General features: G+C 50.5%; 11 protein-coding genes across 11 annotated transcripts; 6 read left to right on the top strand and 5 right to left on the bottom strand.

Annotated features, from left to right (window-relative positions):
• Positions 1–483: 483 nt before the first annotated feature.
• Positions 484–2,157, top strand: TRIVIDRAFT_193582 (uncharacterized protein; the record flags this gene model as incomplete). Its single annotated transcript, XM_014097816.1, has 3 exons — positions 484–555; positions 606–1,715; positions 1,801–2,157. 3 exons carry the CDS (start codon positions 484–486, stop codon positions 2,155–2,157), a joined length of 1,539 nt encoding a protein of 512 aa, XP_013953291.1.
• Positions 2,158–2,952: 795 nt separating this feature from the next.
• TRIVIDRAFT_181847 (uncharacterized protein) lies at positions 2,953–5,246 on the bottom strand (the record flags this gene model as incomplete). Its single annotated transcript, XM_014097817.1, has 9 exons — positions 2,953–3,378; positions 3,463–3,623; positions 3,679–3,763; positions 3,821–4,161; positions 4,220–4,295; positions 4,351–4,416; positions 4,477–4,765; positions 4,818–4,949; positions 5,018–5,246. The coding sequence occupies 9 exons, from the start codon at positions 5,244–5,246 to the stop codon at positions 3,213–3,215; spliced, it is 1,545 nt and encodes a 514-aa protein (XP_013953292.1).
• Positions 5,247–6,141: 895 nt separating this feature from the next.
• Positions 6,142–7,218, top strand: TRIVIDRAFT_224958 (uncharacterized protein; the record flags this gene model as incomplete). The annotated part of the gene is made up of 3 exons (XM_014097818.1): positions 6,142–6,418; positions 6,474–6,759; positions 6,813–7,218. 3 exons carry the CDS (start codon positions 6,142–6,144, stop codon positions 7,216–7,218), a joined length of 969 nt encoding a protein of 322 aa, XP_013953293.1.
• A 685-nt stretch (positions 7,219–7,903) lies between these two features.
• TRIVIDRAFT_59294 (uncharacterized protein) lies at positions 7,904–8,875 on the top strand (the record flags this gene model as incomplete). The annotated part of the gene is made up of 1 exon (XM_014097819.1): positions 7,904–8,875. The coding sequence occupies one exon, from the start codon at positions 7,904–7,906 to the stop codon at positions 8,873–8,875; it is 972 nt and encodes a 323-aa protein (XP_013953294.1).
• A 220-nt stretch (positions 8,876–9,095) lies between these two features.
• On the bottom strand, positions 9,096–10,911 carry TRIVIDRAFT_1980 (uncharacterized protein; the record flags this gene model as incomplete). Its single annotated transcript, XM_014097756.1, has 2 exons — positions 9,096–10,185; positions 10,238–10,911. Coding segments are annotated over 2 exons (1,764 nt in total), but the record flags the coding sequence as incomplete, so codon positions are not given.
• Positions 10,912–11,921: 1,010 nt separating this feature from the next.
• On the top strand, positions 11,922–14,143 carry TRIVIDRAFT_90747 (uncharacterized protein; the record flags this gene model as incomplete). Its single annotated transcript, XM_014097820.1, has 1 exon — positions 11,922–14,143. The coding sequence occupies one exon, from the start codon at positions 11,937–11,939 to the stop codon at positions 13,980–13,982; it is 2,046 nt and encodes a 681-aa protein (XP_013953295.1).
• A 555-nt stretch (positions 14,144–14,698) lies between these two features.
• TRIVIDRAFT_83567 (uncharacterized protein) lies at positions 14,699–16,228 on the bottom strand (the record flags this gene model as incomplete). The annotated part of the gene is made up of 1 exon (XM_014097821.1): positions 14,699–16,228. One exon carries the CDS (start codon positions 16,031–16,033, stop codon positions 14,807–14,809), a length of 1,227 nt encoding a protein of 408 aa, XP_013953296.1.
• Positions 16,229–18,686: 2,458 nt separating this feature from the next.
• On the top strand, positions 18,687–20,573 carry TRIVIDRAFT_59297 (serine/threonine protein kinase-like protein; the record flags this gene model as incomplete). The annotated part of the gene is made up of 1 exon (XM_014097822.1): positions 18,687–20,573. The coding sequence occupies one exon, from the start codon at positions 18,687–18,689 to the stop codon at positions 20,571–20,573; it is 1,887 nt and encodes a 628-aa protein (XP_013953297.1).
• A 591-nt stretch (positions 20,574–21,164) lies between these two features.
• Positions 21,165–21,927, bottom strand: TRIVIDRAFT_50670 (uncharacterized protein; the record flags this gene model as incomplete). Its single annotated transcript, XM_014097823.1, has 2 exons — positions 21,165–21,688; positions 21,789–21,927. The coding sequence occupies 2 exons, from the start codon at positions 21,925–21,927 to the stop codon at positions 21,165–21,167; spliced, it is 663 nt and encodes a 220-aa protein (XP_013953298.1).
• A 1,815-nt stretch (positions 21,928–23,742) lies between these two features.
• TRIVIDRAFT_224965 (uncharacterized protein) lies at positions 23,743–24,831 on the top strand (the record flags this gene model as incomplete). The annotated part of the gene is made up of 1 exon (XM_014097824.1): positions 23,743–24,831. One exon carries the CDS (start codon positions 23,743–23,745, stop codon positions 24,829–24,831), a length of 1,089 nt encoding a protein of 362 aa, XP_013953299.1.
• Positions 24,832–25,027: 196 nt separating this feature from the next.
• TRIVIDRAFT_50736 (uncharacterized protein) lies at positions 25,028–26,178 on the bottom strand (the record flags this gene model as incomplete). The annotated part of the gene is made up of 2 exons (XM_014097825.1): positions 25,028–25,659; positions 25,719–26,178. 2 exons carry the CDS (start codon positions 26,176–26,178, stop codon positions 25,028–25,030), a joined length of 1,092 nt encoding a protein of 363 aa, XP_013953300.1.
• Between the last annotated feature and the right edge of the window lie 297 nt (positions 26,179–26,475).

Here is a 26,475-nt window from a genome sequence, read left to right on the forward strand (position 1 = left end):
ACAGGATGGTAATCCTGCGACACTGTAATGTGAGCGCCTGCCTGATTAAATTAACCCAATATTTTATGCACATAGCATACATGTACACAGACGCACACTCTCCATCCACCCATATGATCTCACCCACATGTGTTGCAGAATACCGGATGGGAGTGGCACACGGCGAATCCTTTGGCTACGTGTAACCCCCACGAGGCTGCCAATTGGAGAACAAGGATCGCCCTTAAATTGGGTCTTCCCCCAACTCATTTGGATGGAATGGTAAGACACGGGAAAGGCATGGCGAAGTTGCATTGCGCAAGGAATGTTTGCCGTTGGTGGCGTGCCGAGACCAACGCGAGGAGATGGTCCGTGAATCTGATCATGTAGCAACGGAGAGGGATCATTCAAATGCCCATATTTATTCAGTCTGAAAGAAACCATCATCTTTTTTATAAATGGCTTCTTTGACGATATAGTCTCGAGTCTTCATCTTGTTGTATAATGGTGATCGCTTGGGAATGGCCCGTCACGGCCTCGGCGTGGCTCAGCACCACCATCCTCACACTCATTACTGTACGAGCGCAAATAGACAGAAATCAGATCTCGGGCTGACCATACTCCAGTATAACGTGCTTCGCATAATTTATAATCTGTATTTTCATCCTCTGTCCAAAGTTCCAGGTCCCGTTGCATGGAAGGCGTCTCGACTGCCGTTTATCCGGTCACTGCTCAGGGGAACAATTGTCCATGATTTTGAGCGCCTGCATCGCCAATATGGCCCTATTCTTCGTATTGCGCCCGACGAAGTCACTTTTGCTCATGAAGACGCTTGGAGAGACATATTCCAGCTTCGTAAAGATCACCCACAGTTTCTAAAGGACCTTGTCTGGTGGAAATCGCAACCTGGGATGCCAGACAGCTTACTTAGCGCTATCGACCCGAAACATCATGCACGCATTCGTGGTCTTCTTGCTCCTGGATTCACACCTCGGGCCTTGAAAGAGCAAGAGCACACTCTGCATTTTTATGTCAATCTTTTAGTTGAAAGGATCCGTGAGCGCGTGAATGAGACACCAGAGAGCGGCGCAGTCATTGACGTGGTGCCCTGGTTCAACTTCATTGCGTTTGATATATTTGGAGACCTTGGATTTGGAGAATCATTCAACTGCCTTCAAGATTCCAAATACCACCCTTGGATTGCTTTGCTGTTCAACAGTGTCAAGGCGGCATCTTACGTCGCAGCAGCACGATTTTACCCAATAGTTGAGCGTCTACTTCTCATGTGCATCCCGCCCTCTCTAAGGAAGATGCAAATGGACCACTACCAGCAGATTGTGGACAAGGTGGACAGGCGTCTCAATTTCGAGCTTGAGCGGCCAGACATCATGTCTCATGTGATACGAGGCACAGAACGCCGCGAGCTGCCAGAGGGTACTCTCCACACGACATTCATGGTGCTGACAACCGCAGGAAGTGAGACAACGGCGACAGCTTTGAGCGGCACCCTCAACTACCTGGTCAACAACCCAAACAAGCTGAAGAATCTAACACGAGAAATCCGTGGGACTTTTCAACAAGAGAGTGACATCGACCTCGACGCTCTGCGGAAGTTACCGTACCTCAACGCAGTGCTTAACGAGGGACTCAGACTCTGCCCGCCCATCCCATGGGTTCTCCCACGACGGGTTCCAGAGGGAGGCGATATAGTATGCGGAACATGGCTTCCGGGAGGGGTATGTGCAAAGGCCTGCGTATCTTTTCTTGAATCCCTCGGTTGCAACCGTTGTATCCTTGGCTGACTGTGACATTGGGACTCAGACTCCCGTCTCGATACAAGCATATACGATGAACCGCGACCCGGCAAACTTCCACTCGGCCACGTCATTTGTTCCGGAGCGCTGGCTTCCTGACACGCGCACAGACCCGGAGTCGCCCTTCTTCCATGATCGCCTCCAGGTTGTCCAGCCGTTTAGCGATGGGCCCAGAGCCTGCCTGGGGCAGCATTTGGCGTGGGCGGAGATGCGGCTGATCCTTTCCAAACTGCTCTGGGTGTTTGACTTTGAGGTGGTAGAGGATCGGAAGATGAGGTGGGAGGATTTGAGGACGTTTCTATTAGTGGAAAAGAGGCCGATCGAGGTGCGGGCAAGACTCAGGGACACTGCCTCCGTCGCATAGGTTGCTGCGTTTGTCCGATGATTTCCTTCTGTCCCTCCCCTCCGAAGCGACAGGGATCCAGTGTTAGCCAAGAGACAGATTTACATGTGCTGTGCCACCCACGTGGATAGATCCATGACATGTTTGCTGGTAGTTGCACGCCGAAACTCTGCATGCAATCAGAACCGTTGAGTGTCACTGCATGTATGGAGTCTTCAGCGTCGCAGCAGACATGGAGCAGATATGGAGCAATCCCCGTGGAGATACATGCATAAAGTCAAGTCTCTCTCTGTATAGGCGGTTTCCCCTCTTGGCATCCGTAAGCCTGCTGTCGCATCGTGTGGGTGCCTTTTGCATTTTGCCTGCCCTCACGCTTCTATTCCATCACCTATCTCTGCTTGCTGCGTTCCGTCCGAAGCAGCATCTCAGCGCTAGAATATGGTGGCAACCGAGTCTCTCAGCCCGGCGTTACATTGCAATCTGCCCGTTGGGGGCCTTTTTGATCACAATCGTTTACTATTGGGCATGCCATTACTCTGTGCCGCTTGACTTGCACCCTCGCTTGCAGACTTGCATGGCTTAGGTATGTATAATATGGCGGATATCAACCAGCATCTATAATAGATACGACCCTTGAAGCGCGTAATATCATTGTCTGTGCGTAAGCAATTGCCAACCTCGGAATCTGCATTCGGCCCCCCCCAAAAACTCACACCCTGGTCCTCCAAGACTCTTAGCAAGCGCTTGATTAGGCAAAACTCGGCCAAAGCACATACGAGTAACTGTCTTGAATAGTGCTATCTCATCTCGGCATTTGGAGGCAAAGGAACGTCTTCCCTGTCGGGAGATTTTTATCCACTCATCTACCTCGTTGAACATCTCATCGATTCCGATTTCCCAGTCCTGACCCCCAAACTGAGACGAGCAAGGTGAACAGCTGAACGCCCTCGCTGAAGATTATCCCACCCTTTGGTATAGTGGCATTGCATCATCCTTCATCATGGTTTCATTTATGGCACACCATCTCTGTCTTTACCATCACTTCATCACCCAAAATACTACATAGTCCCCGTGTTTTACCGAATCAAGGCGCGCACGCCCTTGGTGCTAAGTTTCGGGAGGGGGATCAAGAAGTCGTGCGCTTGTTTGACATCGCTCTCGTCTGTTTCGTAAAGCTCTAATTTTGGCCCATTGGAGCGGTATAGAACTGCCAAAACAAGGCTCATCTCCGCCATAGCCAGACTATAGGAATGATGGATAGATTAGCTTCCCTATACCACTACCCATCGGATATGGGGTGCAGGAGTAATAATAATAGATGCTTACTTCATTCCCAAACAATTTCTTGATCCACGACAAAACGGCACATACGACCGATGCATGGCCGGTGTCACATCATGAATCCACCGTTCGGGTATGAACTCGCCCGGATTTGGATATACTTCAGGGTCTGAATGCATGAAGTATGCAGACATTCCCACGGGGACCTGTAGAATATCATTAGATACAAAATAAGAGGACCAGGTGATCGGATTGTCTCACCCCAATAGGTATCACATAATCTTTGTACTGGATTGGTTGGTCGGGAAATACTCTGGGCAAGCGATGCATGACGCCATAGCTGAGCCTATATGCGCACATGTGTGTTAGAAACGTGTCCTCGTTGGCTTGTTCATCTGCTTACCTCAGGGATTCCTTGATGATTGCCTGTAAGAGCGGCAGCTGCTCCAATTCCGCCCAGGATGGAACTGATTCGGGCCAGTTGGCCATGGGTTCCTTCAGCTCGGCTTCAAGCTTGCTTCTCAACCCGGGCCTAGATAGAATGTAGTAGGAGGCAAAGCCAATAGTGCGTGCTGTGCTTGCAGTGCCGCCTCCGAGAAGAACCTGTGCCTCTTTGGCTAATCGTTCTTCTGTTCTCTCCTCTTCTGGCATGTCGCTATTTGCAATGTGCCGGAAAATAGAGACCCCATTACTGTCCTCCTTGGATTGGTCACTATTTGCAAGACGTATTTGCTGCAATGCTCGCTAAATGCTCGTGTTAGAATAGAGGCAATTCCACCAATGAGGATGTCTGTAAACTGACCTGTCGGAAAATATTGAACATTTGCCCCTTTGGATAAATCCATAGCAGTAAACTCTCAGGAAGGAGACTCAAAAATCTATGGTGATGTTAGTATGGTCAAATGCTACGCCAAGGAAAAAGAAAGCACGTACTGAATGAGTTGAGGAAACCCCGTAAACAGCGGAATAGATCTCACAATTGCGTGAATAATGTTAAACCTGAGATTTTTAACATGATTAGTACCGATTTCACCCAAAAAATTTTTGGCAGAAGCTTACCAGTCAGAAGCGAAATCGGGATCATCAAGAAACCGGTCACCGTGAGAGCCTCTATCGCCCGTACCAAGGCATATTCGTCCAATTATGTCCCCCGAAAAGGCAGAAAAAGCATGATCCAGTCGAATGATCGCGTTTTTACCTTCTAGCTCTCTGAAGCGAGACTCAAGATGCAGGGCAACTTCTGCAAGCATTGGCTGGAGCTGAGTAATTCCTTTCCGTGAAAAGAAACTTTCCATTGGCTTTCTCCTCTTCCTGTGCAGATCGTGGTCTGCTGTGAGCAGATGCGAGCCTACAACAGATGAATTAGCGGAAATTTCTAGGAGTATGTGCATCATTCTCACCATCAAAGTCGATGCCTTTGCAAAACACATCATAGCTCTCAGTTCGCCGCTTGCTCTCTGTGACATATATCTCATTGTAGAAGTCTGGATCATGAATAGATAGCTCATCCGGATTCACTCGAACAATGGGACCTGTGGTCCAAGAGAGAAGAAGAGAGAAATTAGCGACAGTAAAAATGGTAAGGCAGCATTCCACGCACCATATTTTTTGTGCATTTTCTCGACTTCGAATAGGTACTTGCCATCCAGCCAATAGTCATAGTAAAATTCATACCAAAACGAGGCGGCGGCAAATTTAGGACCGGGGAATTTGGCCAGGGGCGAGAACCAGAGACGATATATCACGAGGTATACATTGTAGATGCAGGATACCAAAACTGTAGCCAAAAGGACAGTCGTCGCAACAGGTTGCGATACCAACGCCTCCATGATGATTAAAGTGTATACAAAAGACTGCTCTTGAGAGTGCGAGTGGTGGATTGGGAGAAACTTAGTAGGTATGCCTATACGTGTAGAAATACATCAGCATTTTCGGTGGGCCAATCACACGTGCATCTTGTTGCATTCCAGCACATCAACGTAATGGCATATTTCCTTATGATAATGTGGCGCCGTATTGACTACGTGTCGTATCGGGCCCTCAATTATCCCGCTCCAGGTCATCTTACTCTGGCACCGATACTCAGATGAATCTTCACGTACCGGCATAAGAGCTCCTACAGCCCTCCCCGAAGGATTGATCCTCCATCCAATCTTTTGTGGGTAATACCCGAAGGACCTGCAAAATCGAGTATAGAACTAACGGCTTGTTTGTTGGTACAAGATGGATGGTTACATTATATGCATATTATAGCCCATTATATGCAGACTATAGCCCACTTGCCCAACTACTGCGAGGCGAGTGGATAAGCATCAGTGCGCCTCTTGTGAAGTCGGTCGCTATTCCGGCAGACCTAAATGCAGTTTGTGCCGGCCCAGGATGATGGCTGTAGACGCAAGTGCCGGGATATGCTAGCAATCGTGACTTTTTGTAAGCGGCAATTTTGGGCCGTGGGTTATTTGTGAAAGAGATATCCAGGAATTCCGGCATCTTGTACAGTGTAACGCCAAGGAGGTCATCATTCAATCAAGCAAGGCGGTTAATGCGTAATGATCTTATCCCGTGGTCCGGCGGCTAGATGTTCCCAACAGGGTCCAAGGCTACTCGTTGAGGATAAAATGCCGCTGACTTTCATCCGGATTTTGATTCTGTCACATAGGGTATCATCATATCACATCATTTGTATTATCGGTGTACACTCTGCACACCAAATCATACGGAACCATGGAGTATCGGTACTCAGAGATCATCGATCCAAGTGTTTATGAGACACATGGGTTAGCCAACGGCATTGCTCTTCGTGGGCACAAAGAGCCTATGAAGGAAATCCGTGGCGCACATCGAGCTCAAGTCGATTGGTCTACCCACGTAAAGCCTCTCGCCAACTACAAAGGCGGGCTCGGTCAGAGGTTTAGCTTCATGCAGGTGACTGTTCCTGAGTGCCTGCCGGAGAGACTTGAGATCATCTCATATGCAAACGAATATGCCTTCATCTATGATGGTGAGTCCTAAAACAATGACTCAGGGACCTTTGAAGAGCTAACTCCTTTGCTAAGACGAGATGGAAAATCTGGATCTTGAGAATGTCTCAGCCACGTCGCCGGGGATGCTCGAAACATTCGGAAAAAGCGCTTTGGACGGCAATACAGACGGCAAATCGCGTCCCGAGAAGCGGCTGCAGGCTCAAATCTTGAAAGAGATGATTTCGATTGACCCTCAACGGGCCATCACATCTATGAAAGCCTGGGCAAAGTTTGTGCAGTTGGCATCTCAGACGAGAGAATCGCCGTTCCGCACATTGGCGGAGTACGTCCCCGCAAGGGTGATTGATGCTGGAGAACTGTGAGTTTTAGGAGTTCCAAAGGCAGTGCATCCGGTGCTAACGTAATGTCGAGGATATGGTTCGGCACATTGACGTTTGGCATGGCCCTCACTATTCCAGACGACGAGTACGATCTCTGCATGGAACTGGCTCGCCCTGGATACGCCGTCTTGGGACTCACCAACGACCTATACTCGTGGGAGAAGGAGAGGCAGGCGGCCGAGAAAGCAGGCCAGGACTACGTCTTCAACGCCATCTGGGTCATCATGAACGAGCAGCAGGTGAGCGAAGACGAGGCCAAAGCCATCTGCGCAGAAGAGATCCAGCGGTATGCCACCATCTTCTGCCGCAATGTCGACGAGACAAAGCAGAACCTGGCGCTCTCGAGGGATCTTCGGGCGTACATCGAGGCGGTCATGTACAGCTGCAGCGGCAACCTCGTTTGGAGCATTTACTGCCCCCGGTATCATGAATTTTAAAATGGCTGTACTGTAATTATGGCGGGTAAGATGAGGGTGGTAGTGCAGCGTTGACGTTGGATTCACACCTGGAGGTTAAGGTAGAGAGATAAAGGAAAGGCGCAATAATATACCGATGTTGGACTTTGATTGGTAACAGACACAAGGTAGCATGCATGGAGGGATTCGTATGGAGTACATGCGTCGTGCAGGGGCTGGTGGTATCTGGATTCCCAAATTCCCAAATCCCAGGTACCAGCTACATCCTGGGAGCAAGGTGGGTACACGTAGCACCACCGCCTTCCATCACACGAAATGCTCCCTGCCAAGTATACATTTTTCGGTCCTGAGGTACCAATCTCTCTCGTTTACACAACATCATGTCACCAGACTCTGAAACACGGCTTCTCTTCGTTCTCCGTGGAATGCACAGGTGTTGACTTTATGCACCTAAACGGACTCGTGCTGCGTTCCCCTCATTCGCCGTCCAACAAAGGAGCATCCTTGCTGCGTCGGCTATAAGAAGCGTTGTTGGCCGCTGAGTGGATGGCAGATCCTACGGTTCGCTGCCTGCATCTACATACGATTGTGTGATTACGAGGCAATTCTTTGCCAAACCAATTGTTCGCAGCAGATCGGGGGCATTTCTGCAGATTTTCATTCTACCTAATATTTGCCCTTGCTTCGAGTTCACCGCAGCGTCGCCATGGGGAATCAGTGGTCGCAGGTTTTCCCGCCAAAGCCAACCTTCACGGAAGTCAATGTGGCCTCTCTAGACGGCAAGGTGGTCATCGTCACGGGCGGCTCCTCTGGCATTGGCTTTGAGCTTGCCAAGATTCTATATCAAAAGAATGCAAAGGTTTACATTGCCGCGCGCGATGAGGAAAAGACCCGCAAAGCAATCGAGGAAATCCAGGCTGCTGGTCCCTCCAAAGGCAGCCTTGAATTCCTTTCCCTGAAGCTGGATGACTTGAGCAGCATAAAGGCCTCGGCAGACGAATTCAAGGCAAAAGAATCCAAGCTGCATGTGCTCTGGAACAACGCCGGTGTCTCTCAGCCACCCCATGGCAGCGTGTCGGCTCAGGGCATCGAGCTGCAGTTTGCTACGAATTGCCTGGGCCCATTCGCCTTTACGCAGCTGCTTCTACCGGTGCTTGAATCAACAGCCGCAGATGAGGCCACACCTAAGGGCTCAGTTCGTGTAGTGTGGGCTAGCAGCCAAGTCATGGAGCTTTCAGCACCTACCGATGGCATCATCATTGACGAGCTTCGCACACCTCCCAAAGATCGAAACCGCAGCTATACCAATTCTAAGACTGGAAACTACTTCCTCGCTACAGAACTTGCGCGGAGGGCGGCATCTTCATCTATTGTGAGCGTGTCCCATAATCCAGGCGCTCTTAACACGAATCTTTTGCGACATGCGCTTTACCTCAAGTATATGGCCTACCCGCTACTCCATAAGCCCCGATTCGGAGCTCTGACCGAGTTATACGCTGGGCTCTCCCCGGATATCAGTCTGGAGAACAATGGATGCTACGTCATCCCATGGGGCAGGATTTCGAACGGTGTTAGGCCAGACTTGATTAACGCATCAAAACCCACTGAGGAAGGAGGCACAGGGAGGGCACGGGAATTTTGGGAGCTGTGTGCTGAGAAAACAAAGGATTATATGTGAATGGTTATGAATTCATTATCAACCTTGACCGCGGCGACCGTATCATTCTCTCAGTCCTGATGGAGTATACCATTTCCAGATTTAGCAACTAATATTATTCTCAATATTCTCGTTCTTCCTAAAAGCACTGGTAAACATCATGAAATAAATGAAATAGATGCTAACAAGTATACCGTCAAATTACCCATCATAAAGCTGCTTCTTACAATTCTCATAATAATAGCGTCTTCCTCCACCACTTCTCCTCCTCCAGCAGCCATCCCTTTGCACTCTCCGGATGCTCAAGCATATGTCCGTCACCTGGAAATTCCACAATCTTTACGCCTTTGCCGCTCTCCTTAAGCGACTTTGCGATTAGCCGTGCCTGTTCAAGGGGCACAACTGTATCTTCTTGACCATGCAACAACAGCAGAGGCGACTTGATCTCATCAACATGGTATAGCGCACTTCGTTCCTTGTAGATCTCGTCTCTCTCCTCATCGCTTATGTCTTTTGTCAGCCTGAGTAGTTTCGCAGTGTAATGCGACTCGAGCTTGTGCGTTTTCCCATCAAACTGTTTCAGGTCCGAGATACCAGACACACAAACGCCTCCAGAAAAAGTGTTGGGGAACCGGGTCACGCACTGAAGAGTATTGTAGCCGCCGGAGCTAATGCCTGTGATGCCAATCTTGCCAATAGCGCCAGTCTGGGCGAAATACTTGGCAGCAGCGTCAGCATCAGCAGCATCGACGTGGCCCCAATTACCCCATAAGGCATTCCTGTATTCTCGTCCGTATCCAGTAGATCCAACGTAATTCAGGGCCAAGTAGCCGTATCCTCGAGATGTAAAGTATTGGATTTTGTATGAGAGCCCCGGCCCTTCATGACTGGTCGGACCCCCATGGACATTGATGATGAGAGGATATGGGACGCTCACATCCAGCAAATACTTATCGCTCGTCGGTTTCCAAAAGAACCCGTAGATGGTATGGCTCGGGAACCCTCCAGAGGGGAAACAGACGATTTCAGGCTTTGCAATAAGCTCTTTCGGAAACTGTTCGTCAACAGAGAGGCGAAGAATTTCGTTCTCTTTGGGCTGGTGAATATTTATCTTGTGTAGCGCCTGAGGGATATCGGTCCCGCCGCCCACGACAAGAACATGAGAGTCGTCTAATCGAATAACGGCATCCCAAGTGATCACGCAGAGTATATCTCCATCGGCGGCCTCCCTCCATGAATTATCTTGTAGATCTATGATTATGAGTCGTTGCGCGGCGTTTGACGTCACGGTTGCTGCCAGGAACCGTTCCGTAACGGGAACAAAGGTACGGCTACATCAACATTAGAATATACCGCCTTCTCAAGGAGATGTCAAATTCTCACCTTCCCTCAAAGAAATCGACTTCTCCCATCTCAGACGTTTCCAAGCCCCTGAGCTCAATCTTCTTTAGCTCAATCCGGCTTTCGCCGTGAATATTTGGCTCCATCCTGAACAGCTGACGATATCCACCGGTTTCTTGGGCAAAGAACAGAGTACTGCCATCTACACCCCATCGTGGCTCGGTGACGCTCTCTCCATTTCCACCAGCGACCAGTCGTTTGCCCCGAATAGTGCCGATCGCGTAAAAGTCAGCTGTATATAGCTTACAGGCATCAAAGAAGAGATCGGGATGATCCCACTCGAGCCATGCAATCTTGGAACCGTCTGAGTTGAACTGTGGTAGCCAATAAAAGTCGGCTCCTGAGACAATTCTCTCAACTTGGCCAGTCAGAATGTTGATTGCAACAAGATAGTTTTTGACCTTGTCAGGGGTGTCCTCGGTGTGGTCTTCCTCAATTGCCAGAACCCATGGGCTTTTTGCGTTTGCACTAAAGCTAGAGTACCTCAACACGGGGGATTTGATCAATACAGAGGCATACTTGGCATCCGGTTCCAAGATCCTCACCGCGTTGTCCTGGTCGGAGAAGATGAGCCGTCCATCTGGGAGGACATCGTAGAGGCCGGCGCCGTATTCGTATACGGTGTTCTCACAGCTCAGATCCGGGGGAAGAACTTCATTCAGACTGCCATCCTGGGTAACTTGCACAATGGTTCTTCGCGCTCCGTTAGTCTCGGTAAAGTAAGCCCGTCCAGTGCGTGGCTACCGAATCATAAGGTTAGTTTAATAGGCATGATAGATGGCATTAACACAACAACTTACACAAGCACGAGGGGCCACAAGGGACCTGACGTTGGAGACAACGAAGTCGGCCGAGATGGGCGATTCCCAATCGCCGTAGTTGGACGAAACGACCTTCTTGTTGACTAACATGATGGATGAGTGTGGGGTAATGGTGTTTTGCGTCTGCTGCGCACTGCGAGCACAAGTATGAGGGTATCCCGATAATGGAGTTGGAGAAGTTGGAAGAGAAGCTCTATTTAAAGGATCATTCACCCTTATTCTAAATGGGCAAATTGTCTCAGTTCAGTGACGGTGGACCATTTCCATTTACCCAGTTAGAATAAGGGTAGAGACGGCTCCTCAATATGATGCATAGTGTGCAAGCTAGATGCACTGTGCTTAAGGGCGTGCCATTCAATCTCCGCAGGCCATTCGGGGTACTGCTTCCGAAAGTCACAACACATCTGTTGATGCAATGCTGAAGCCAAGAGATAGAAGTGCCTCTTCTAAGCAGGTTGGGAACTCGGATTTTGATGGCTCTACATTGATGGTGATGGTAATAAGCGCCATCAGTTACACTCCATCTATATACATGTACCGTGCCCGTACAGTGCGGGTCTTGGGAATGTGAGACATTCATGTACAAGTATGGCTCAGTTACAATACCAGGATACTTGAACAATTAGCCGGTTCGTGCTTCGGACGGAGTATCCCTGAGTGAATCTCGCGTGTACGAGTCCCGTGTTAACCGGCCCCCCATCTTGTCCTCATCGTGCCGTGCCGGCCACTAACAAAAGACCCCCAGTCGCTTGCGTGCGCGTCTCCGGGTACCTTTGCTAGCATAAAATGGCGTGAGCTTCTCGGAACCAACTCGCAAATACTAAACTCCTCTCAACTTTGCAAAACTCCGATTCAGGAGTATGGACAAAATGGAGAAGGTGGAAGCGACGGCTTTGCCAACCGGTGCTGCTGCATCACAAGCCAGGAAACGCAGGTCCTGGCATCTCAAGGCGGCCTGCGTTGCAACTCTCGTCTTCTTGATTGGACTGCATCATATTCATCCGAAGCCCCATCTTCCTCATCACCACGACCACGATCATGACGATCATCACCACCACGGCCATGGCTACAAGAAGGCTTCTCCCTATGGAAAGTTCCCCAAACCAAATGACCCTTTCCACTTTCTTCCATGCACAAATGTGACGCTTCCTCCTGCTCTTGATGACCACCACCCTCTCAAGAGCTGGTCAAAGCTCTTTGATCCAAACCCCCATCACTGGAGCTGGGGCAATAAGACGGACCAAGATACGGATGCTGTTTCAAAGCATGACCCTTCCGCTGGACGCGGCATCTACTTGTGCGGATGGCTCGATGTTCCGCTCGACTACACCAACGCTTCCGATCCCCGCATCACTCGACTTGCCGTGACAAAGTATCAGGTCTCTGGACTCGCTCCCGTTCATGGCCGCTCCAAGCCCGCCGCTGGCCACAAGAGCGAGCGAACCATTGTTGTCGAGCCCGGCGGTCCTGGTGGTAGTGGAACGTCTCTGGTCTGGCGATCTGCCGAAATCTTCACTGAGCGTCTCAGTGGTGGCGCATTCGACGTGTTGGGATGGGATCCTCGAGGCGTCAACACGACGCTACCCGCCCTCTCTTGCTTCCCATTTGACGCTGATCGAGATCACTGGTCAATGATTGCCGGGCAGTATCGCGAGGTTCTCGCTTCTCCGAGAGCCCAGCTTGAGGTTGCCGATGCCATGAATCAGGCAATTTTCGGCGCCTGCTATAAGACGCACGGCGACTTGCCGCGGTTCGTCAGCACGGCATTCGTTGCGCGCGATCTGGAAGAGATCCGCAAGGCCCTAGGAGAAGATGAGCTCACTGCACACATGATCTCGTATGGCACCGGAATTGGGCAGACATATGCAAACATGTTTCCGTCGAGCGTGGGTAGAATGATCTTGGATGGCACTGAGTATGTCAGAGACCATAGGCTTCTGGGAGGCTTTGGCTGGACCGCCTTGGACAATGCCACTGATGCATGGCACGATGGCTTCCTTGGAGAATGCATCAACGCCGGACCCGAGAATTGTGATTTAGCGAAGCCAGTTGATGGTAAAGCTGTCACTCTAGAGAGTCTGGAATCCCGCATGGAAACGCTCATCGCTTCGCTTATTACACGACCTGTGGTGGGATACACAAGCTTCAGCGGGCCATCTCTCATCACATACTCTGGCTTGGTGGGCGCCATTTACGGATCTCTCTACAATGCATTTTCATGGCCCGCTTTGGCATCGCTCCTCTATGAACTGGAAGCTGGAAATGCCACCCTTGCTTCCGCAATGCTCGAGCATTCGGCATGGGAATATGATCCTGCTCTGCCGGCTATTCCCAATAAGAGACCTTCAACTGACGAGCTGACCTTTTTGGTCATTTGTTCGGATGGATACGACGCCGCGCTGCCTGAGGACGGCCTCGACTGGTGGGAGTCTCTGTGGACGAACATGACTGCCAAATCCTGGGTCTCGGGCAACTCTCGCTTTTTCAGCGTTTTCCCATGCCAGCGCTTCACAGAGTATTGGCCTACACCAGCTGAGGTATACCGCGGCGACTTGAACGTAACACTCAAGAACCCAGTTCTGCTCATTGCGGAAACGTACGACCCTGCCACGCCGCTGCGGAACGGCCGAAGACTGCTCGATGAAATGGGCAGCAACGCTCGACTGATTGCGCACCACGGTTATGGCCATTCGTCACGAGACAAGTCCGACTGCACGGATGCCATTGCGAAGAATTTCATCCTGCATGGAGAGCTGCCCGATGAGCAAGAAACAACTTGTTACGCGAATGAGAAGCCGTATCTGTATGGCGTGGATAAGGGCAAAGCGGGCGAGAAGAAGGATCCGCTCGAGATTTGGAGCCAACATATCAAGGAGCTGCCATACCTCAACCCCCTTCTGGCTTAGAAAGAGTATGCGGCGGTCGCTTTCTCATTCTTATTGTTATTCTCACTAGAAAGATGTTGAACAGATTTGTAAAGTATGATATCTTGTGTATTGTTATATAGCCGTGATGGTATCATCCGTATATCTAAAACGCTTAATTAAATAAATACCACGTACCTCTCAAAATGTCCTTCAGGTTTCGAACAACAGGAATAGCTACATGTACCTAGAATAGAATAGATCCTGAGGCATCCCATATATGGTGTGGAGGATGACATGGATAGGCACCAAGCCAAAGTGGCACGTAGCAGTCAGTAAATTTCAGCCTCACTTCCCACACCACACCCAGAAAACAAAACAAAAAGCCCATTAACCAAACAAAGGCGCAAGATCAAAAAAAGTAATTCACATAACCAAAAAAGAATTAGGAAATAAAGCCAGCTGCAAGGGGTCATGACGTCATTCACATGCAAAAACAGAGCTCCTGGTTCCTGGATTCCATGTGACCCCCCGGCGCAAGTGATTTTGTGATCACAGGTTCCGAGAGCCGTGATGCGCTGCGCTCATTCGACCCAAGCAAAGGAAAAGCAATTTGAAACAAAAGAGCATTAAAGCCAATATATAACTTACCGGACGATGCTAATACCATATTAATAGTAGCAGTAATAGCAGTAGCGTACCACAAGCGTCATGGTTGATGACGTCACCGCATACGGGCCAGAGACTGTGACTTTTTTGGTTTTGAAATCATTAGTGTCATACGACAGATATGTACAATCAGCATCATGGTATATATACAAGTACAGCGCGCCGCGCCGCATGCCTGCCACCTTGAGTCAAGCCTGTCACCTCCTGCCGCTCTTGGGTCTCCTCCGAATGGATTCTCCCAGCGGTTGCTTCTGTATTTTGCTAAGCGCCTCCTCCGGACTCCTCCGAACGTCGTGGGAAGGACTCCCCTCTCGCCGCCGACAAAGTAGTGACCTTGGTGATGGGGATCGACGGTAAGACGGGCGTTGTTGTGATGGGGATGATTTTCGTGGCGTGGGGGTTTTGTAGTCGAGATAACTTGTTGATTCAGTGACTTGCCTGGGGGTGGGGGTGTCGGGTTCAAGGGTATCATAGCTGGTATTGTTGAAAGAGTTGTGGGTATCGAATGAGTCTAAAGTGCAGAAATCGTCTTCGGGAAGCTGGGCGGTAGGAAACTCATCCTCATCCTCATCACCGTCTACTACAATGTGTACAGGTAGTTCTTCCTTGCCATCGGCGACGTCATCAGTGACGTCCGAGGGATCGAAGGAAGATCGAGTTTCCGCAGAATCACACACAGACGTAACTGTGGTGTCGCAGTCGTCGGATTGAGATGCGTCGTCATCGTCGTGAATCAAAGATCGTCTAATGAAGCGAGCACTTAGTCGGCCAGAGTCCGAGCCGGAGAAAGACATGGATCGCGAGGGTGGGTTTGTTGATGTGAATGTTGGTGAATCGGCGGATTCAGCAGGTGAACCCTCAGATTCGGGTGATAGAGGCATATATGGCGCATTCATCGCGCAAGGCTCGGCCATGAGGGAGCCATGAGGAAAGAAATCGTCGTCGTCATCGACGAAGTAGGATGCATCGCTGGCGCTGCTGGCCTTTGTGCTGGTAGTGTGGATAGAATCGGTTTCGGAAAACGACGATGACGTAGACGCCATATGGCTTTCAAGGTAGTCGTCGGGGAGGTAGCTTGCAAAGTATCTGACAATGGAGTCGTAGGACTTGGTCCGAAAAAGCTGGAGAGCGTGCTGCCACTGGTCAGAACCTATCAACTTCGGGTTGGCAATGATCTCTACAGCGAGCGATTCAAGAGACTCCTGGAGTTCGGTGATCCGCTGCCGCTGCCGAGCCGCCATGAAGCGATGGAATTCTTCGGCCGTGTCCGCATGCTGGGAGATTTCGTAGACGTCGTGGTGGAAGGCTTCGGGGTCTTGGAGGGTGTAGGAGATGGTGTTGTATTGGTCATGTAATGTCGTGAATAAGTCGTCCCTCTTGAGGCCGAACTTCCAGGCCGGCCACGACAGATCGGGGTCGTCCATGTTGTAAGTCGGGTCGTCGAGAGGTACGGATATAGGCGAGTTGGTGGATGTGCAAAGCAAGAGTGTCGAATAAGGAGCCCAGGTGTCATTAAAACACGGCTCGCTTAGAGCGAAATACTTGAGATCATGGCCATGGCGAGGAGTCACTGACGAGTACCACTAGCAATAACTGACTGATAGTGCTCGTGCTTCGTGAATGATTGCGTGGAGTCCTGTATATGTTGCAGAGTGATGTCGACAGGGCCCTTGAGGTTCTCTCATACGAAGTGCAGCAGCTGGGGGAGGCGCGCGTATACCCATTGCCCCAAAGCACCCGATGGTGAGACCGTTGCAGCCTGAGGCACTCACTTTTGCCATCCACTTGCCCATCCCTGGTTGGCTGGCTTTTTCGGCTGCGGGTGGAACTAGAGCCGATCGAGATTAGGTTGTTCCTAGCGCCGCTCCGGATCCACCGAGGGATCCAATCAGGGTGCAGTGGCTGAATCCTGAAAGCTTGGGCTGTGCGCGCTAATGCACGTCCGTTTTTCAGGTTGGATCAGAGGCAAAGAGGCAATCTGTGCCCGGTGCATTCATTGTTGCTGCATTTGCACTCAGCGAAATGACCAATGAGCGCATCCATGCAGTTAACCCGACATGCTCAATGTCAAAGTTCGTGAGACATGCAGAATCTCTTTTCGCAAAGGCACATTCAGTACAGCACATGGCTCATCTCAATTCCTTCCTCTGCCCTTTCACTCGGCTCAACTGTCCGCGTTTGGCGCTGTTGCTTGCGCTTGTGCGTGTGTGTGCGTATAAACACACACACTCACACACACTTTGATTGGAATCCGGCCCACTCTTATGCAGACAACACATGGATCACCCCTTGCTGATATCATGGTCCAGCATCCCTGTCTTGCCTGTCTCGCCCAATAGCCTTGACTACAGTGGCGTTGTTGCACACCACACTGTTCAGCTGGTGCGGCCGTTAACGGCGTCGACAAACTCTCGCACCCCGGTCGGGAGAAGAAAAATCTGCCCAAAGGATGACACTTGTACCAATAGCCTGCCCATCGCTTCCGGAAGGTTGTGGCTGGTGCGCCGTCCGCCATGGCTCTCTGCGCCACCGTGTTGGAAGCTCTCAGAATCTGAGCGGCAAGTGACCTCATGGCCAGGTACTAGTGGCCTCTGCTCAGCAACACGAGACGCCCATCGTGACGGCCTCACGCTGACGATTACGGAGGCAGAGGGTGAGAAAGTCGCATTCCTCCAGGCAGCTGAGACAACCCTCCCGCTGAACTGGGTGAGCTGGCCTCTTTTTGATCAGCAGGATGCCGTGAACGCCGAGCTCAGTTCAACACGGTTCTCACTGGATTCCGAATGATTATTTACGGTCACTCGCACGACCTGCGCTGGTGATGCGGCTCTTCTCTTTCATCACATCAACGCTCGAAGCTGTATCACGTGTGGATGAGTCAGCGCCGATGCTCTCGGTCTTTCTTTCTTTCTTTCCCTCATGAGATGGCTTCACAGCACAGCGTGAGAGAGAAATCTGGTCTGGTGAGTGAGTCACTCGCATGCAATCTGTTCTCGTCATTGCTTGCTACCGGCCTTCCCTGATTGACCTCGTTTACCTCTATCACGGTGAGAAAAGTGATGAATACCAAAGTTTGTTTTGTCGGAAAACGCCTTCATGAGATAGCCGAAAGGTCACTGCGCAGCAAGCGTTGGCGCAGATGATACTTTTTGGCCTATCACTGGTCAGATGGCATCGTGGGATAGTGAGAGGCCATCCGCAATCTTGTGCAAAGGGGCGCAGCCTAATGAACGCCGCTCCGCCTCATTCCATTGTGTCTGGCCCTGTGTCTCCCCCAGGTCTATCTTACCAATCCTGCCTTGTCAGCGCGCCGTGTGGCCCTACCAAAGCACTCACATACAAGCAGCTCCCGCGCGCGTTCTGGGGCTAGACCAACCAGCTGCTGGCTTGTTAATCTAGTTCCCGCCCCGTCAACTGCTCATCGCGTGCAGTCCAGTGTCTTGTCCGCGGTCCGCAAGGCACCCGGTGCCCACTGGCTTGGTGGTTGGCTGCTTTTTCCACTTTCAAGCGTTCCTATTTGTACCTGTTTATGACTGCTGGTAGCGGCTGAGACTCCATCACCAGGCCCGCAACCTCGTCTTGCACTCAGGCCATCTGACACCGACTACCATGACCATGACCATGATATAGCGCTTCAGCTGCTCGTTCCTTGCATTTATTGTGCGCCTGGACGAAAATTGACCTCTTCTCTCTCCTTTTTCAACCAACCCCGACCAACGTCGTGCTGTGGTTATTCCTGCTGCTGCTGTTACACGTCTTGCACAAGTACCTTTCCGTTGACCCCGCTGCCACTGTTCTGCCTTGATTTCCCCCATCCTGATCTCTCCCGACCGGCTTCTGCCTGGACGAGTGCCTGTTGGAGCTGCCCAGACTTCTGAGTACATCCAAACGTACCTTCAGCCCTTCCCGCACGCTTATTTGCAATTACCCGCCCAACCAGCCTGCCTGCCTGCCTGCTCCCCTCCACTCTATTCTAAGGCACTCACTGTTGCCCATCACCTCTTCGGTGCTGTCTTGAAGACACATTTGCATCACAACGGCGTATGGGCCTTTGGTAAGGCACCATCTGCCATTCTCATGCTCGAATCCAGGGCCGAGCCCTCGCAGGGGGTCTCGGAGGAGAAGACAGAGCCCTTTTCCCAGTCAGAAATTGAAGCCCGATTCCACGGCGTCGGAGTTGATGAGCCAAGTATCCCCACGGACCCAGAGGCCGTCCCGCTCGACGTCTTGCAAGTCGAGGATCACCACCACAGACAAGGCATCCGCATCCTCGTGCGGCCTCTCACCAAGCTTCCCGGCACGCGCTCAGTGAGCCCCGGCAGCGACAATTGCCAGTGGCTAGCTCTCCGCGCCGAAGTGGCTTCCTCGGACAAGCCTGAACACAAAGTCCTGGCTGTGACTCAGACTTCCAAGGACATCAAATTCTCAGTCAGGATTCCTGGATCTGCCGAAGACGACTTGTCACGGCCGCCGTTATGGTGTGAACTCTATTACGATCCTGCCAGCGACAAAGTCATCTTCCTAAACAGATCGGATGTGCCCATCTTGCTTGGCCGAGTGTCTCATGCCGCCTCCAGCAGCCCTCCGCCAAACGAACGCCATGTCATCAACCCAGGTCTCGCCAAAGGCCTCAAGCCAGGCACCTTTAGGATCAAAGTGAGAGATGTCGCAGTGCTTGACTTTCGCATTCTAGAAAAGCGGCCCATTACGATTTACCAAGAACCACTTTCGTTAACAGTACCCGAGGACTCACTCTCATCGTCCCCATCATTCGTCACTTCCGACCAGGTCAACGCAAGCATGAAAAGAGCCCTCACTCCGGACGAAGACATCAAAAGAGCAAAGCGTCGTATTTCAGATGCAGGCGATAGACCGGATGATGGCGTCATCATGTTTTTAGGGCCGGCAGAGCCACTCGTCTTTCCCCTTCCTAACGCGAGAGAGGGCAAGGAACTGGCTTCGTCCAATGGCCACGCGCTCTTGGATGCAGAGCAAGGCGAAACGATTGCTGTGTCCGGTGTCTGTGAACTTGACGAATACCAGCTGACAAAACGCGAGCCCATTGCATCCACAGCTCTATCGGCAGTCTACACCGCAGCACACTCACAAGTGCCTAATAACATTGTCACTGTCAAGGTACTCAAGACCAGGGCCGCAAATCCAGACAATAAACCACTGGTGCATGAGCGGAATGTCATCCGCCAAGCCGACATGTGGCTGCGAGAGTGTCAAAGCCAACAAGACCTACAACACGATTCTATTGTACGTTACTACGGAGGTGATGCCAGGTTTCTGAGTCTATACATGGAACACATCGACGCAAAAGACCTTACTGCTGCTGCCAAGTGGAGAAACAAGGGCGACGATGAGTTCGTGGGAACACGAGAAGATTCCATTCGAATTCTACGCGATATTTCCAGCGCTCTTAGCTACCTCCACGGCCGCAAACTAGTGCACAATGATATCAAACCCGCGAATATCTTGTACTCGCCTGAACGCGGCGCCGTGCTTTGCGACTTTGGACTGACAACATTGGCGGCAAGCTCACCTTCTGGTGGTGGAACTCCTTATTACATCCCGCCCGAGTTCATTACGCGCAAAAGCCGTGGTCCGGCATCAGACGTTTGGGCTTTGGGCATCACGATGCTGTACACGATGCGCTTCATCAAATTCCCAGATTCGCGCGCGCGCAGGCAACATCCCAAGCCACTATACTGGCAAATCGCCCAGATCCACGGGCAGGCGGCGCCTATCGCTTATAAACAATACGGCAATGGCCAGCCGGCTGTAAACCAGATGCGGGACTGGCTGACGGAGATTTACGAAGCAAGAGAGAAGCTAAACCCCAAGGACCGCTTAGAACGACTGGTAAAGGATATGCTGGCGCCGAACCCAGCCCAGCGTATCACCATGGATAGGATCGTCAGAGAACTCGCTCTAGAGCAGACGAATACAGCTCGATAAAAGAGACGAAGCATACAAACATTAGATGCCTCTAAGAGGTTTTCTTCTTCCCCTCTTACAGTTTTATATTTGTTCTTCAACTTTGCATTTTTCATCGTTTCGGGTACTGTTCTTTTCAGACATTTGACAGTCAACATTGGGATCTGGAGTTTATTTTTCGGAAGTATATATACGACATTTACAAGAGCAGATGGCAAGCGTATTTGAAGCGGCACAGGATGGGACATCAAATGGAGTAAGCAGCATGCAGATATGCGTTTCGGCTATGACTGACTGAAGCAGGGAAGAAGAAATCGGCGATCGGCTTCCTTTTCTTTTTCCTGCTTGTTTTCTTTTCTTTTCTTTTTATACTCTCCTCTCGAGATTTTTACTCATGATACCTGAATATTGGAGAAACTACATGTACATAGTTTTACATTCTTGTACTATTATTATTTGACCTTTGCATGGCAGCATCAACAGACAGCATACGCATCTGGAGTTGGAAGACCTCATTACTGCATTAATATCATTATCTTTCATTTCATGGTATATGGCGTGTCCTTTGTTCTTCTGTATCCTGTATCCTCCCATCCATCTCGTATGTCCATCTTAGATGCCCAGCCCCAAAGAGAATGCAACCGCAAGGCCAACGACTGTTGCCAACACAGTCTTGTCGGTGCCCAGAATGCCAGCAGCATTCTTCTTGTCCTCAGTGCCAGAGGCGCCGTCCTGGGAAGGCTGCGTGCCATTTTGTTGCTCATCCTTGATTGTGTGCATAACCAATCCGTCTGAGGTTGAGCAGTTGCTCAGCCCCGTAGCATTCTTGGTGAATCGAATATCGGCGCAGTTATACAAGGCGCTGCCCGATTCGCCACTAGTAACGAATTGAATGGACGCCAGGGTTCCGTCCGCGATGCTGTCAAGGGGCACGGGGAGCTTGTCGATGCAGAGAGTGCCCTTGCCGGTGACGTTGGTGAGCTCGGGGGTGAGGGATATGTTGAAGTTTGTGGTGTTTGCTCCCAGACCGAGGTTGATGAAGAGATATGTCCAGGGGTGATGGAGGTCGAGTTCCACGCCACCTCCGCCAATGGGCCAGTTGGTGATGTTGCCGGCCTTGTAGGGAACTCCACCGCCTAAGGATATGGATGTTAGTGAAATGAGTTCTCGTTTTGAGTAGGAGGAGATGGTGGGTTGGGGATGAAATGAGGCGGGTTATAGTATCCGGGAACCTACAAGGATAGTTCCACTGGCTGTACTTGTCTTCGTTTTCTGCAGCGAGGGTATCGGCTCGCCATTCGGGATACACAACACCGAAATGTGCGGTGACAGATTGTACGGCAGCCAGGCCTAGCAGGAGAGACTTGAAGGCCATGTTTGATGGAGGAACAGGAGGATGGTAGGGCAGGGTGGTAAGATGGGGAGAAGAGGAGGGGGCAAAGGACCAAATGCAGATGAGTAAAGATCAGCGTTGGATAAAAACGGGATACCGAGAGTATCTTATACTCGTATACCCGCAAGCAAAGAATGAAAACAAAGCCTCTAGTTGCACAACCCATGTGGCACTCAAGACATCAAGGGAGGAGGAGCTAGAGGCTCTAGCATCCGTTAAGCTTGTTTTGAGCATAATAAGCCGGAGCAAATAGGAAGCGAGAATTCGTCTAGTTGGCCCATTTTTCGACAATTCTAGTCGATAATGTCTTGTGGTCTGAGCAAATAATTTTGTTTACCGCTGTCTGGCTACTGGGGGGGCGGATTGAGTCGCCAAGGTTTTTTTTATTCGCACCGCGTTGGTTTGGAGAGGAGGCTGAGATGGGGGTGAGTTGAGAGGTTGGTGCGCCGATCTGAGTAATGCTTTGGATAAATCCCATACTCGTAATAGATAGAGGTACCTATACGAGTATTTGTTTTAGATTTCAAGTTTGGTATTTGTTTCTATATGTTTCATGCATGCGACGCAACCCAATTCACAACTGGCAAGGCAACATTCGCACCGGCTGCGCTTGACATTTGCACGCGCTCCACAGTCTCTTTGGGGGTTTCACGATGCCAATTTGTGCTACGATTCAAAACTTGCTCAAATGCACGCACAAACGCAGAGACTCGGCGCCAGGGCCGCACTGGGCCGATTCTCGCTGGTTCTCATTCGCCCCGTCGTTTTCTGGCTTCCGTTTTTGGCCCCCTGCATTCCAGCTGTAGAAAGCCGTTGCTATATTATACTGAACTCTACTGTAGCTATGTTGTCCATATCATTCTATACCTAACAAGGTATATCTATATCTACGCTTGGTAGGCACCTTGATAGATTTGGTACCACGTGTTGGGAGTATTTAGCCGTCCATTGTCCAATCACCATGAGTACTCTGTAGATACGAGTATATTTCCTATCTCGTCTCAAGAAAGTCTTGGCGGACAAAAATATCCTACGCTTACATGTCTGCTCATCTCTCTCACAGTCCAAATAGCAATGCTCACAGCCCATTGTAGAAGCACCTTGGCTACCCTATACCAATATCTCTGACCTTGGGGAATAGCACAATGACGCTCATGATATTGTATGCTGCTCATCAACTGTATATTTCCGTTCCATCTAGCCACGATAGCCCTCGATATATCTAGATCTGAGATAGTAGCGAGATCTAGCGCTATTAGATCAACTAGATAGATGCTCCCTCAATCTGACACCTCTCTGCCACACAGTCTTCTGCCTGATAGCTCCCTTCAAACGAATCGCTACATCTCAATTTCCAATCTCCCGAATAGCTAGAAATGATTTCCTTTCTCCCTCTAGAGAAACCCCAAGCAGCAGTTCCCTGCCTTTTATATCAGGCTACGATGCCATCTATAGGAGGCGGTGGCATTATTTGAGCACAAGTGCCTCGACCGCCTTGGGCAAAATCCCAATAGCTTTAAATATCTTTCTCCTTCTCTTTCCTCATTTCTCTTCTTCCTAACCTTTCCGCGAATTCCCCCTCCGCACATCTCTTCCGATTTCTCCTGTTTCCCTCACTCTCTCTTACTTTCAATTCTCCCTACATTTGAGTCGATTTTTATATGTGCCCGGCCTCCCTCTTCAACACCATCTCAGCAATTCGAACTTCATTCCAGTTTCAGTCTGTGCGTCGTCTTATAACATTCTCTCGTTCTGGATTACTGATACTAAACTCCAGAAGCTGCGAGATTGCCAGCCATGCCTAAGTCACCCAACATAGATGAGCCAGAGGCGCAAGAAGGAGAGCCGTCGTACCCGCCATGCCTGTTTTCATCGGCAGAAGAAAAAAAGCTCTACAAAAGGCTTAAAGACGCTTACATGGCCTCTTACAATACCTGGAATGATGAAGCCTTAGCAGCGTGGCCTTATATCGTCGAACACGCTTCTCTAGCACCATCAACAATTGGCAAGATCACAAACCACTCGATAACCAGAAACATGACCAATAACAGGGTGACGTGGGCACATGTTGTTGCACTCCGCATCATCTACAAGGGATTTCTCTTTAAGAGCAGAAAGGTCATGAGGCTCATCAGAGCGAGATACCCAAGAGCCAACTTCAGCACAAACGCCTACAATGAGGAGTATACCAGGCCACATAAGATTGAAGAAGAGGAAAACGCACCAGAGAAAACTGTGCAAAAGAATAACTCATGCGCGGCTCATGATCATAGAGATGAAATGAATGATGCCATCGGAAAGGTTGCTCCTATTGCTCCCCAGGTGGTAAACGAGACGATGAGCCGATTTCTCAATGAGAGGGAAAAATCTCAGCCAGTTGAAGAAGTTGATGCGCCTTATTTCGCCAGGATTGAGCCAAAGACTGTTGTTCTCTTCAAAGTAGAAGAAGAAAATGAACCGGCTATCAGAGAAGACGAAAGCCACAAACCCCTGATCCCAACCTCATTGAACAAAAGAAAGAGAGCGATTCCTGAGAATGCGAATGGTAAAGGCAACACCGAGCCCAAAAGGGTTCGCAAGCCACCGACTCGCAAACAGAAAAAGGACAAGCCATACGCTGCAGCCGACAACGCTCCTAATCTACCAGTGATCCCAGAAGAAACACCGGCTACCCTGGAAGTAGCTGGCGGTAGCTCCGATAGAATCGTAGGCTCTCAGGATATCAATTTGGATTGGTTGACTGAGATATTGGGAAATCATGGAAACTCCCTTTCTGAGTACACTAAAGCTGTGGAGCAAAATACCCGAGCCGTGGAGAAAAACACGGAGCTACTTCAGAGATTGACGGAGCAACTACTGTCCTCCCGGCGGAAAAGGTCATCATGATATGTTGATATATCGGAGGTGAGGACTAATTATATTAGCTCTTTTCTAGCTCTGCTACTCTTCTTCTTCCTCTTTTCTTGGCGCAAGATGACTGTGTTTTATTATTTCTAATTAGGCAATACATCTCTAATGGAAATGCCACAATCCGCTTCTATATACAGGCCACCAGCCCAACTGATCCAGGACTTCGGCACTTTCACAGCTTTGACCCTTCCGAAGCCGTTTCTTTCTCTTCTCTCAATACGTCCTCTCTCAGACGAACCTCCACCTGAGAAGGGCCCGCTTTGCCAAAGCTCACCAGTACCACACTTTCCCAATCACCTCCCCTATCTGAATCCTTCAGCTCAAGACCCGGCTTCTCCAGGCCTAGAACAACCCTCTTATCGCTCTTCCTGACGAACAAGTGGTATGGACTTATCACTTTGTCTGCCCATGAGATGTTGGACGTGGCGTGCGCCTTGGCCTTGTCCGTGTCCACCGTCGGAGTCGCTCTCAAAAACTTGAGTAGCTCCCTGCGCTGCTTCGTGTAGTAAACGGGCCCTTCTTCTACTGATGCCGTAGGGCCCTTGAGGAACTTGGTGAGAAGAGAGAGGATGTAGTACTGAGGTGGGAAAAGGATCATTTCGTTAGCAGCAACGCGCGCCAGAAACGTCTGCGGAGGAGCGAATAAAGCTTCAGTGTGTTCAACACCACCATCGGGAGTTGGCACCAGCATCTCGGATGGCACGCCGGTGCGTGAGATGGGGATCAGATACAAGTACATTTGAGTGGTGAAGCGCTTTGGAACACCGACTGGAGTCACCCATCTCGTGAAAGGAACGAGACCGTCTAACGCACATGGTTAGCGAACAGCCGATAAACCATTAAGAAATACACTCATAACATACCCAGGTCGGCTTCTGCGCCAATCGACTTCAACCAGTCTGCAAACTTGATCTGGCTCCCGTGAATCTTCTTCCTCGCCTCATCTCTCTCCTGCTGAGGTAAATCGACCAAACGGCCATCCTTGGTGGCGAGTAAAATACCCGTCTCCTCAAAGCACTCTCGAATAGCACCTAATCGATAGGCCGGGCCATCCAGATGCCGATCCTTCGCTCCAGGAGCCGGAATTTCGCCATCGTGAAACGCATCCAAATTTCCACCGGGAAACACATGCGCAGAAGCAAACGAAGTCGAAGTCTTGACTCGATGCAGCAGCAGAACTTCATTGGTGGGCGACAGCAGCACGATGGAAGAACTCGGCCGCGCCTCTGGAATCGGCTTCTTCGCCGCCACTGAGTCCTTCTCCTTCTGGGGAGCTGCGGGCGACGTGTAGAGACGCGTCCAGGTTGGCGGTTTCGAGGCCATGATGGTGGTGAGCTGGACTGTGCGGAGATGCTCAGTGGTCGGTCTATGTGCGGATGAGGCCAAGCTGCTGACTCGACGAGGCAACGATCTGGTGGCGGCACACGAGACCAGATTCATTGAAGCGGGAAGAGATGCCGACGGATTGGGGGGTGAGATTTATTGCAGGGTGTTGGTCTCTTGTGACATTTTGCACGGAGTCGCGACGAGCCGAGGTCCGGTTCAACGGTTAATTTTGCGGGGAAAGACACCATCTTGGCTCTAATACTCCGTGCTCCGAGAAATGGGGCCCGATCTCAT

The sequence above is a fragment of the Trichoderma virens genome (genome assembly GCF_000170995.1).
Source record: "Trichoderma virens Gv29-8 chromosome Unknown TRIVIscaffold_84, whole genome shotgun sequence".
In the NCBI taxonomy this organism is placed as follows: Eukaryota; Fungi; Ascomycota; class Sordariomycetes; order Hypocreales; family Hypocreaceae; genus Trichoderma; species Trichoderma virens.